The 13,148-nt window shown below is 38.7% G+C and overlaps 1 protein-coding gene across 1 annotated transcript in view; it reads left to right on the forward strand.

Annotated features, from left to right (window-relative positions):
* Rab18 (RAB18, member RAS oncogene family) overlaps window positions 1–13,148 on the forward strand; it is a 43,844-nt gene that overhangs the window by 14,141 nt on the left and 16,555 nt on the right. The window contains exon 3 of the mRNA XM_050152728.1: window positions 12,814–12,875. Within this exon, the coding sequence (XP_050008685.1) occupies window positions 12,814–12,875 (62 nt within the window). The remainder of the gene's footprint in view (window positions 1–12,813; window positions 12,876–13,148) is intronic.

Below are 13,148 nucleotides of genomic sequence, written 5' to 3' on the forward strand. Positions count from 1 at the left end.
TTGTTTTTCGGATTATTGGGTGAATTCTTGCCTTGGCGCCTGCCCATCTCCTCCTATCGAAGCTATCTAATGGGTCTTTTAAAACCGGATCAGGTTTCCCTGTTGGCCAGGGGCTCCTCTTACAAAATGCTGTCGCTCTGTTTCCTGGCTCCTGCCAGGGGCCAAGTTCCCTCTCGCCCCTCAGAAGGGTCTTCAGGAACAGGACCCAGCTCCTTCCTTGCTATGGATCTCGCCAACCAAAAGCCTACCTCTTTGCTTTAATTGTAGTGGGGCGATCTGCTCTTGGTGTTGTGCGCCGGTCCCCGCTGTCTGCTGCCGCCTGCGCTGGTGGTCTGACGCCCCGCCTGGGCTATAAAGAAAATTTTAGATAATTGTTACATATTGTGTTTCACAGTGGTACTTAAGTAATTAGCTAACATAACAGAGCGGGAAATACTAAAACACAGTCCCAATATCCCACTATAGGAGACAGCTAAAAAACTTCAAGCCACAAGGCAGATGGCTCAATACTTAAAGCTGTAGCAAGTTTTTCTCTGTCCCACTAACCAGCTCCCAAATAATGACTTATTAATTATGAAAGATTGGCCAGTAGCTTAGTCTTGTTTCTAACAAGCTCTTATAATTAAATTAACCCATTTCTATTAATTTACTTTTTGCCTTGTGGCTTTACTACCTCACCTCTGTACCTTCTTCTTCCCAGAGTCCTCTCTGCCCTGAAAATCCTGCCTAGCTATTGGCTGTTCAGCTTTTTATTAAATCAATCTAAGTGACACATCTTTATAGTATACAAAAAGATTATTCCACAATAACATTTCCCACTTTTTGTCTAAATAAAAAGAAAATGTTTTAACTCTAACATAGTAAAATTATATACAATAAGAACAATTATCAGGTATTGTCTAAATAGAAAGGAAAGATATTAACTTTAACAAATGAAAGTATCTACAATAAGAAAAATTGTCAGCTAAGAATTAGATTCATAATGTCCAGTCTATTCATATTTGGCATATTTAAAGAAAACTTATTTATCTTATCATGATGAAGTTTTGTACATAAACCATTTTTGTTATAACTTGTATTACTGTCTTCAAACTTTCTAGACCTCAGAACTAGACAATTTAAACTTGTATGTCTCTCAACCTTATAAAGTTTATATCTCTTGTGTGTCTTTTTTGAATTTGGTAGCAAGGAAAAATGTAAAATTATAATTATCTAGGTTTTAGTCTCTATCAGAGACTTAAGAAGGATAAACTATTACTTGAGTAAATAGGAAGTACAGAATAAGTAACTTCCAAAACTAAAGAAATGACAGAGACATCTGACTGCCTGGTCAGTCAGCACAAGGTTCCCCTGTAATGTGAGGTGTCCATCTTTGGCCTACGGCCTAAATTATCTGGGAGACTTTTATATAAAGAAGGAACTTTGAAGGACTGTTGTACCTTGTCTAGGCAAAGCTTGGCAGTTGCTTTTTTTGTGTCCTGGCTGTCCAATTTGGACAGCATACTATCAGCAATTGAGGCAAGGGCAGTTTCTTGCCCAGTGGGTAACTTTGCACAAAGAAAGCAAACTCCTTATGGAGGTTCTTTGATACCCATCATCCTCTCTGAAGTAGATTGGTGCTGCTAGGAGCAGACATATCTCATTGTCATGAAAAGCCTTATTTTATTAAAACCTCTTAAATGCCATATTCTGTAGATTTCTGGTTTTGAACACCACCTGTCTATCTAAAATATATCTCTTTGTGACATTGAAAACATACTTAACTACAAGTTTGATTGTTTTAGGTGGCTAACTGCTAACCTGCATTTCTTTATTATCCTAAATAGTTTGTAATAACATTCAAGGTTTAGAAATTTACATTGTTAAATGAGCTGCATAGGTACAATACTTTAAACAGTAGTAGAAATGTATATACAGCATGTTCAAACAGAAATAACCTTAAATTTATATCAATATACAAGAATATCTTAAACAAGAGTAGAAACATGTACAGTAAACAAACATAACCTTAAATTTGTATTAATATTACAAAAATCCATAGTAATATAAATTATTTAAGACTAGTAGTTGCTTTTTTATTTTATAATTAGGATCAAAAATCTACCGTTTTATCCTATTATTTCTATATTGCCCCTTTTTTTCTTTCAGAATGACATTCCTTAATCTAATCTTTTTTGTTCAGTGCTTTCCTGACCATTACCAATAACAACTTGTAAGCAACCTCTCTAAATGCTGACAAATATCTATTACCCATTGAATAACCAAAAACCACCCATTCTACCTCTTTGGAATGTGGGCATTGTATGCTTCCTGTTGTCTGGGGCAATGGCATCTTTGGGGGACCCTGAAAAAATTAGGATAATGGCCAAGTCCTGGGAGAGCTGGGTATAACATTTGTTGTTCAGTCTCAGTGCATTGGGAAAACACAAGGCTTTTCCCAATATAGTACTGGCTAGACTAGTCTGTGAGGCTGGACCATCTCAGCCAGCAGCCTTGAAGCTATTCTGGATGTAGAACTCTGAGAAAACTGTAGCAGAGGCACGCTGAGAGGCTGGATCACCTGGGACACCCATTTTCATTGGTATCTGATCCTTTTGCTCTGAAAACACACAGGCTTTCAAAGGTAGCATACATTTCTGTGTTAACACAAGTATGGACTGTGTTTTGTACACAAGGCAGCCAAAGATGATTTTTTTTATTATGTTTGAACAGGTAAATTGTGCGGTACCTGTCTTGTAGTTTTTCTGAGTTTGTTTCTTTATCTGTAGCCAAGATTTTCAGTGTCTTCTCCAATCAAACCTGATCTCTGTCAACCTTGAAGGAATCCATAGCCTTTTGTATTTCGTGGAAACATAAGCATAACCTCTTCTCCAAATCAATACATTTTGACTTCCATTTTAAAATTAAGACATTAAAAAAAATAGTTAGGTTTAATATAGCAGTTCCTTCCACAATCCAGTGTCTCTTAGCAGCTGTTGTCTGTTCATTAGTATTCAAAAAATTCAAACTTAACAAAGCACCATATTAGGTCCAAACTCCCTGTTTTATAATTTTTTCCATCCTTGGTTGACTTATTATTATTTTATTACTTTTCTCTTTTTTTTGGATTATATTATTGCTTTATTTTGTTACTGGACAATTCAATACATGTCCATAATATTTTCTTATATTACTTTTCTCTTTAAAGACTATTATTTTAAAACTATTTTTATAAATGTCTATATCCTTTTCCTTTTTTTCCTTAAGCCTACTCACATTGTTAAATATACTGTAACCATTTTTTCTTCTGTCTGAATCTGCTTTACTCCGTATCTATAACCTTTTCTGTCTTCATGAACAAAACTTAAACTGCTGTGTATCTTAGCTTATGGTGACTGGTGGCTCAAGCCTGCTGGCAGCAGATGATGCAGTCCTGTACAGTGGCCCACATGAGAGGCTATGGGACTTAGCAACTGCATTCAGTTCTGTTTTCTGTGTTTGGAACCTTTTTAAAGCTCTTTCAGGTCTTATGTGGAAATATGTGGACCTCACATTAGATGTCATTTGTATTTGGACTTTCTCCTTGGGAGCGTGGACTCCCCAATAATGGGATACAGACTTAATATTATGAAAGCTCAACTGACAGCTTAGGCTTCTTTCTAATTAGCTCTTAACCCATTTCTATTCCTTTACTTTTTGCCGTGTGGCTTTATTACCTTGTCTCCATATTTCCCATCCTGCTTGATTTGAGTCTCTTGGTATTGCTGCCTTCTTCTTCCCAGAGTCCTCTCTGCCCCGAAAATCCTGCCTAGCTATTAGCCATTGAGCTTTTTATTAAACCAATCCAAGTGACACATCTTCACCATGTACAAAAAGATTATTCCTCAACCTAAAGCAGTGGAGTATCAAGCTACTACAATGAGAAGAAGTAGAGAAGATGCCACATTGAAGAATGCAGAGCCAGTACAAAAGGCTTCATAAGATGAGGCCCTGCAAGTCTAGACCTCTTGTTGATGAAAACATGTTTGGAGTGATGAAGCTGAGGAGCTATACAAACAATCCATGCCTGCAGAAAATGTTATCTTCTATCAGCGAAGGAGATGATTTCATTTCTAACTCCAGTGACTGTTGAGAAGTGATACACTTAACTGTCTTTCAGATTGTTACTGTTTTTGTTGTTGTGTGGAGTTTGGTTATGGTTTAATTTGGATTTCTGTGATAGCTACTGATGTTGATCATATTAAGTTCTTATTTGTTTCCCTGTCTATATATGTGTAAAGTATCTGAGTCTTAAGTTTTCTTGTTTGTTGGGTTGTTTTCTTTTTTAATTCATTTTTGTTTTATATGTATTTGTGTTTTGTCTGTACACCACTTGTTTGTAGTGCTGGCAGAGGCCAGAAGAGAACCTTCAGTTCTTTGGAACTGTTGTTAGTTGATATGAGAGTACTGGGAACAAACCCAGATCTTCTCAAAAAGGAACATGTGCCATCTTTCCAGCCCTTTGTATTGTTTTCTTAATGTTGAAATTTGAGAGCATTTTTTTTTAATATTCACCATGTAAATTTTTGGTAGATGTTATTTTCTTTGTAGATATTTTAGACTCAATCTTATCATTTTTCTAATACTACATTTCTTTTTTTTTATTGAGAAAAGGAAAAAAAAGTTTCCGCCTCCTCCCAGCCTCCCATTTCCTTCCCCCTCCTCCCACCCTTCTCTCCCTCACCCCACTCCTTTCCCCCTCCCCCCACTCCTCTCCCCCTCCCTCTCCAATCCAAAGAGCAGTCAGGGTTCCCTGCCCTGTGGAAAGTCCAAGGTCCTCCCCCCTCCGTCCATGTCTAGGAAGGTGAACATCCAAACTGGCTAGGCTCCCACCAAGCCAGAACATGAAGTAGGATCAAAACCCCCGTGCCATTGTCCTTGGCTTCTCATCAGCCCTCATTGTTCGCCATGATCAGAGAGTCTGGTTTTATCCCATGCTTTTTCAGTCACAGTCCAGCTGGCCTTGGTGAGCTCCCAATAGATCAGCCCCATTGTCTCAGTGGGTGGGTGCACCCCTCGTGGTCCTGACACTAATACTACATTTCTAAGTGCACAAATTTATTGCAGTGAAATTCAGTGTATCAACTTTTCCATTTATGTATAATGACTTTGTTGGACCCTAGAGTCCAATTACCAAGGAGGAGTCACCCCAAGGAAATACTGCCACACCACAGTTGATGTAAAAGCAAGAGGATTTTAATTCTGTCATGACAGGGTCACTCAACATTCAAGCCAAGGACCCTGAATAGCTGGTATAGGCTACTTTTAAAGCAAAAAGCTACAGAAACAAGGGGGAAGTCTGGGGGTTGTTTTTCAACCTAACTGTATCTGAGGAATTGAGTCAATATCCCCTGACCAAGGCCAAGGAACTGAGCCAACATCTAAGGGTTATCTTGCCCCAATTCCAATAACTGAGTTCTATCTGGAGAGCGTCCACAAGGACACAGCGAGATGGAAAATCCCCAACATTCCAGTACGTGCATGTGAAGTTGTTAGGTCCTTGGTTTCCAGGGGGGGGGGGGCTACTACTGAGAGGCCTCAGAGTTGTCAGAAATGGCTTCAGAGTTATCCTAGAGTTTTACAACTTCAGTATTGTTTTCCTGCTAGCAGAAGGCCACATGTTTTGTTTTTGTTTTTCTTTTCTTTTTTCTTATTTTGGTATGGGTATCTAGTTCCACACTAAATAGCTTTCCTGCCCTTATAAAAATATCAGTAGTCTTTAGGTATCTCAGTGTATTTCTGGATTGTATACATCTGTCCTTATGTTAGTATTTCACTGTCTTCCTTTATGTAGTTTTGTAATAAATCTGTAAATTAGCTGTTCTTAATCTTCTCATTTTTTTTGCTTCTTCCAGAAGTGTTTAAGCTGTTTTGGTTCTTGTAATGGAAAAATTAAAAATTGCTGTGGATCCCCGAGTAGCTTGCTGTGGGATCCCAGCGGGCAGGCAGTAGACATGTGGTCCTGAGAGCAGCCAGTCCCAGGCAGGGTCGGCTCATGGGGCCATGCAGCAGGTCTCCGAAGGTGGCTGGTCACCGAAGGTGAGCCATGTGGGTGGCGGGTGAGAGAGACAGATAGGCACACCATGCAGAGTGAGGTTGGATATTTATTTAGTGGTTATGGAAGGGAAGGGAGAAGGGCAGAGAGGGAGGGGGGAGAGAGAAAGAGAGAGAGAAGGGAGAGATGGAAGCTGCCTCTCTGAGAGGGAGATGGAAAAGAGAGAACTCAGGCTGGAAGCTGAAGATCAGCCTGCCTCAGTGGATGGGGGAGGTAGTGGGCGTGGCTTGTCTCTTAAAGAGACAGAACAACCATTACAGTTCTTAGTGGACTTTAGAATTGGTTTGTTGATTTTAAGTAGAAACCTGCTGGGATTTTGATAGGGATGGTGTTGTGTCTGCAGGACATTTTTGAGAAGGATTGATTTTTAAAGAATGTTCATTTCATAAGCATTAAGTGGTGACACAGATTTATACTCACAACTGTCAGGGGCCAGCCTGGACAAAAGTACCTTTCTCCAGGGTGCAGGTATGGGAATTTAGAAATATAGTGAAGAATATGAAGACGCGAATGCAGAAATATGTAGGATAGTATCCAGAGAGAATTCTTCAATGAGTATTGAAAATTCGCCCTTGTTTAATTTCCAACTGATTAATATATCCCTGACCCCAAAAGGTAGGAGTAAAGCAAAAGACTGCATTAACATAACAAATTGAAAGTAGCAGGCTATACCCCTCGCTCATGCCCTTGACTCATGCCCTAGACCGAATACTCTGTAGGCAAACTACTCCCTGGGTGGAATTCCAAGTTATTTCCATAAAGGGAACTGGAACTTAGTTGGATCCTTAGACTTTTGTTTTAGGTTGGAACCAACTACTTCCCTATTTCAGGAGCACAAGGTCTGGCAACTAGCCACATCTGTTGACAATAGTTTTTACATTATAATTCATAGCAGTAACAAAATTATAGTTACAAAGCAGCGAATGGTTGGGGGCCACCACAACGTGAGGAATTGTATTAAAAAGTCACAGTATTTGGAAGGTTGCGGACCACTGCTACGTATTTGTCTATACTTATTACTTTTTATTTTTTTAAAAAAATATGAAATAACCATGGAAATAGGTATGAAGTTCTAGCTCATTGTGGTTTTTAATAAGTATGCCACTAATAGATTAAATTAAGCATATTTTAATATGGTTATTGGCCATTTATGTTCTTTGCAGACATGTTTACTGAAATATTGTGATTAAGTATTTTGTTGTCTTGTAGAGGTTCTTAGACTTGTGCTGGATTTTCATCTCTTATCAGATACATAATTTGCAAATGTTTTTCTTTATTGTGGGGATTATCTTCTACATCTTTGTAATATTCTTTGATGTCATTCCTTTATGGGATTAGTTTTAACAATTTTGTGTGTTCTCTAGGATTTTCTGCAGATAGGATAGTATTGTCCACAAACAATTAGATTTAACATCCTTTCTCCCATTTGGATACCTTTTTGTTTGATATTCTTTCTAAGTGACTCTGGCAATAATTTTTTATTACTTTGTATAATGATGAAAGTGGTAAAAGTTGGTGACATTGTGTTTTTACCTTTGGAGAAAAACATTCCATCTTTTACCATTGAGTATGTAATGAGTTAGTAGCTGTGGATTTGCTTCAAAGATATAAAATGCTGTTTTGGTTTAAATTGAGAATGGCCTGGAAAGTCATGTGGTTAAGACATGATTTCAGCAGATGAGCTGTTGGGAGGTATTTAGGTCATAAGGAATCTGAACTGATCAGTAGCCTATATATACTGATAGAATCACACTTTGATGGTGTTGGGAGATGATGGGACCTTGCAAAAGTAGGAAAGCAGGCCACTAGAGGACTATATGTAGTCCTTGTCTCCTTTGCCCTTCCCTCTGCTTCCTGATTGTCTTGAGCTGAAGAACAAAGGTTCTACTACATGCCCCCTAGCATGATGTGCCTCTTCAGTGGCTGACTTCTATGAGGCTAAGTAACTTGACCCACCAGAACTGTGAGACAGTTGGAATATTTTTTCACTTTAAGTTGTTGTGTTATCACAGCAATAGAAATCTGACTAACAGAAATACCTTTGTCATTCTGAGGAAATTTCCTTCTATTCCTAATTTGTTGATTTGTTGATTTTTTTTAATTATGAAAGTGTATTGAATTTTGTCCAATGCCTTTTCTGTGTCAATTAAAATGATCATGCACTTCTTTTTTGCTAATGTAGTATTATTTTTATTCAGTCATCCTTGCATTCTGTAAGTAAACTTGATTGATTATTGTTTTTATGTTTGAAGATTTCCTATTTCTTAGAGTCAATTTTGGGAAACTGGGTTTCTAAGAATTTGTTCATTCATCTGGCTTATCCAACTTGTTTTCCAGCTTTTATTCAATTATTTTTTTCCTTCTGTAAAAATTAGCAGAAGTTGAGCATCACTGCTCCAAAAATGTGAAATTTGAGTCTATAGCTGAGCACCAACGTGATGATGGGGTTGTTATGGAGGTGGCCTGAAGTTCAGGAATCTTAAGCAAGTCTGTCTCAAGTGTTTCAGATAAAGGTTACCTATCAGAGACCAAGCAGTTTCTTTATTACTTAACCAATGAAACGACAGATAGAAAGATGACCCTCCTCCATCATTTCCCCTTTTTCTTTTTAAACAAAAAAGAAAGGCTTTAACTTTAACATAGTAAAATTATATATAGCAAAACAGTTATTAAGCAAGAATCACAGTTACAATATTTATATCTATTTTATCTTTATCATAATAATGGAAAACTATAACTATCCATTCTTCAACTCCATCAAAGACTCCAGAAGGATATAATATTACCTAAGCAAACAAGAAATAAGTAACTTCTAAAATTCTAGAAATGACAGAGACATCTTGCTGCCTGTACAGTCACCCAAAGTTTTTTTGTACCATTGGGGCATCTATCTTTGGCCTACAGGCCCATAGTTTCCAGCAGACAGTTCCATGAAGCAGGAAATTCCAAAGGCAGTTCAGTCACTTTCTGCTGTGTCCTGCAGAATGTCTTGTAGACTCTTTCATGAATCAGGAACCCTGAAAGATCATCTCACCTTTAGGAAAGTTCAGCAGTCCTCTCTCTGCGGGTTCTCTGTGTCCAGTCTATGCAACAGTCCAGGCAAGAATAGTCTCTTGCCCAAATGGCTAACCAACTCCATAAGGAGCCTCTTCGATGCCCATCTTCCTCTTGAAGTAGCTTGTGCTGCCAGGAGCAGACGTGATGTCGTGAAAAGCCCTAAGTTATTAAAATATTTTAAATGCCATATTCTGTAGCCTTTGAAAGATATGAAGAATGCCTATCTGAAATATATCTATGCATATCTAGTAAATCTAACTGACATGACTACCAGTTTGACTATTATTGATGATTATCCATTAACAACCTATACTTCCTAATTATACATTACATATTTAAATGAACTCCACAATCACAATACCTTAATCAAGAGCAGAAATACATATACATATAACAGACTTGACCTTAAATTTATATCAATGCAAATTATTCATATCTATATCATATCCCCCTTTAAATGTAAAAGAACATTTATAAACAATATTTGGGAACATGGGCACAGTTATTTCTCTCCAAACTGCTTCCTGCTGAATGGGGGCACTGTTAATTAGGTCTTTCATGGTATAACCTGTGTGCCAGGGTCATCTCAGTTGGCAGTTGAGTGAAGTAATTTTTTGAGGGTGTTCACAGCAACCTTTCAGGAGGGCGTGGTCTATCATACCATATTGGGATAGACATAATCCACAGGGTCTCATCCTCTGTGAAAACAAAAGAAGAAACTCCTTTCCAAAGCATCATATCCTTAGACCCAGATTCTGAAGTCATAATACCCTTATATCCATTCTGGTTTAGCTTGGCAGCCCATGTAATGAAATGTCTTTCTGTACTTAGCTTCTTCATAGTCAAAAATTATAAAGAAAACACAATGTACATAATCCAGACTCTCTGTGAATTTTCCATTTTTACGTGGCTTATTTTTACTCTATCACTTTACTTTATTCTGTCTCTTTAAAGACTTTACTTTTTTTTTAAACCATTAACTTTTTTTTCTCTCTTTCAAGCCTACCTATACTCATCCAACACTGTGATCCATTTAGTGGTCTGTCTGAATCTGTTTTATTGTGACTCTGTAAATTTTTTACTATCCAGGAGCACTTTGTTTTGCACCTTTAAATCACTAAGCGCTTAAGAATCTGAGCTGTGACATTCCTAGGTCAAAAACAGGTACTGCAGGCTTGCCCCGCCCAGTCCAACATGGTGGAGCCACTTGTGACTGAATCAGTTGCGCCTCTGAGCTGCCAGGGCGAAGGGCTGCTCTGGATGTTGGCTCCACTTCTCTCCAATTTCAAAATGGAGGCTGTACCATTTTCTACTAGCTCTGGGGCCGCCAGGTAGGAGCCGCACTCAGCACTTTAACTCTCAGACTGAGCATGCGGCACAGAAACTCTTTTCATCCAAGTACAGCCAAATCTGACATGCAGAGCACTGCACATTCTGAAAACACGTCTCTGTATGGCGGCAGGAATCCGCCATGCTCTTCCGCCTGCCTAAGCCTGATTCTGCCTTCTGCCCAGGTGCAGGCGGGGAGCGCTGAGCCATCAGCACGGTCTCAGAGCACTCTCCTTCCGATCCCAAGCGGGAACACAAACATCCAGTCCTGTAAAAGCCATTGAAATGCTTTAAAGCCAGAGTTTATACTGGCAGCACAGCCCCAGGAAGCCACGCTTTAAAATGACGCAGCTGTTTTTTTTTTTTTTTTTTTTTTTTTTTGCTGCTGCTGTTGCCGAATCAGGAAATCTCTCTATGGCACGCCACCAACAAACACCAAAAATCTGTGTTAAACTCTCTCTCCCTTAGTTTTAAGCCTTCTCAGGTTTTTAAGTGGATTTAGTTCCATGTTGGGCGCCACTCTGTTGTAGTGCGGAGCAGTGGGCTGTGTTCCCGCATGGCTAGCTTATGCCCTGAAATGACTACACGGAAATTGTATTCTTTTAAACACTGCTTGGCCCATTAGTTTCGGCCTCTTATTGGCTAGCTCTTATATATTGATCTAACCCATTTCTAATAATCTGTGTAGCCCACGAGGTGGCTTACCAGGGAAGATCTTAACCTGCGTCTGTCTGGAGTGGGAGGATCATGGCGACTCATCGACTCGGCTTCTTTCTCCCAGCATTCTGTTCTGTTTACTCCGCCTATCTAAATTCTACCCTATCAGAGGCCAAGCAGTTTCTTTATTACTTAACCAATGAAACAACAGATAGAAAGATGACCCTCCTCCATGAAAACATAAAGCTTTTTAGAAAACATGTAGTATGCTGGGTGTGGTGTCTCACACATTTAATTTCAGTACTTGGGAGGTAGGCATATCTGACTTGGAGGGCAACCTGGTCTTCAGAGGGAGTTCTTGGACAGCCAGAGCTACACAGAAAAATCCGGTTTTGGAAAACAACAACAAAAACATCAAAAGAAACCATTTAATATGAGGGGGTGCTGCTTATTTTAGTTGGCTCTGTTGTGAATTAGTTGTGACTAGCTCATAGGATCTTGTTTTGAGTAGTATTTCCTTCTGACCAGTGGAGTAGCCTACACTGATGATATTTTAAAGACATGTGGGCAGTTACTGTTCATTTGGGCCAGATGGCCTGTATCAGTTCCCTTTCCTGGAAAGGAGAGAATGTTTTGTGGCCTCATTTGATTTCTTATGAAGCCCTCCTTAGTATTCATAGCAGCTTTTCAGAGAACTTTGGGCCAAAGTTCTTTTCACTTAGGAACACTAGTAGAGGGGTTGGGATAAGTGTTTTTATACACATTAAAAAAATAATACATTTGCAAGTGATCATTCACTAGGTTATATAATTCTTTCCCCTCCCAGGGGGAAAAGGTTTGAGTTCATAATACAAGGAGAAGTTGGCCCTTTTACGTGTTTAGTAGTTCCCTAGCCACTTACAGCTTAGATTGTGTTAGTGGTCGAGTTTGGTAGACAACACTTTTTTTTTATTTTAAGCTTTTGAGAATTTCATACATAAGTGTATTTACATCATTCTACCTTTTCCTCTACAATTTATCCATACCCTTCCCATATCCCTTCCTGAATTAGTGACGTCTATACTTATTATTGTTACATGCCCCCCCCCCCCAGCCTACTAAGTCCAGTCTGTGATACCTGTATGCGCGTGTGTTTAGGGCTGACAATATAGGATTGGGAACCTATCAGAGAAGTGTTCTCTGAAATAAACTGATTCTCCCGCTCAGCAGCCACTGACTACCTATAGTCTTCATTAGGGAGAGGGGCTTATAAAATCTTACCTGCTCTGTGTTGATGTGTCTGTGTGGTGCTGGAGCCATATTGCTGACAGTTGATGGGTGTGGTATCCTTATCATGGGTTAGACAATACTCTGAACAAAGGTTCATAGACAGCAGTGGTCCATAATCAGCAAAATGCACTCCTCTTTGGATTAGCACTTCAGTTGTAGCTGCTGGTTGTCAGTGTGTATTATGATCATCTCAGCTGAATTTGAGTTTTCCTTTTCTGGAATACAGGTAGGTATCTTGACCTCTAAAGCCCTTCCTATTTATACTATAAATCCTGAGCTGTCCTTATTGATAACCTTCAGCTTTCAGGTCTAGAATTTTCAGAATTTAGGCATTTGAAAAATATTTTTCCGTTTTTCTGCTTTTCTTTATAATTTAAAAATTACATATATTTTATTGGATGACTTACCAAAATTTTCATTTCTTCAAGGTGTTGACTTTAAGGTGAAAACGATTTCAGTGGATGGAAATAAGGCTAAACTTGCAATATGGGTAAGAATTTTCAAAATGTACCTTTTCAAATTTTATTTTGTTTATATGTATGTCTATATGCCATGTTGTACAGGAGATATAGAAGGTTATAGCTATGGATGTTGGCAGCCCAATTTGAGTCCTCTAGAAGAGCTGTGTTTTAGTTAGATTCTTTTTAGTTAGATTTTTTATTGCTGTGAAGAGAGGCCATGAAGGCAATTCTTTTTTTTTTTAATTTTCTTTTTTTTTATTAAAAATTTCCGCCTCCTCCCTGCCTCCATTTTCCCTCCCTCC

Source organism: Alexandromys fortis, unplaced genomic scaffold (assembly GCF_014885135.2).
Source record: "Alexandromys fortis isolate MF-2015 unplaced genomic scaffold, M_Fortis_MF-2015_v1.1 scaffold_54, whole genome shotgun sequence".
NCBI classification, from domain to species: Eukaryota; Metazoa; Chordata; class Mammalia; order Rodentia; family Cricetidae; genus Alexandromys; species Alexandromys fortis.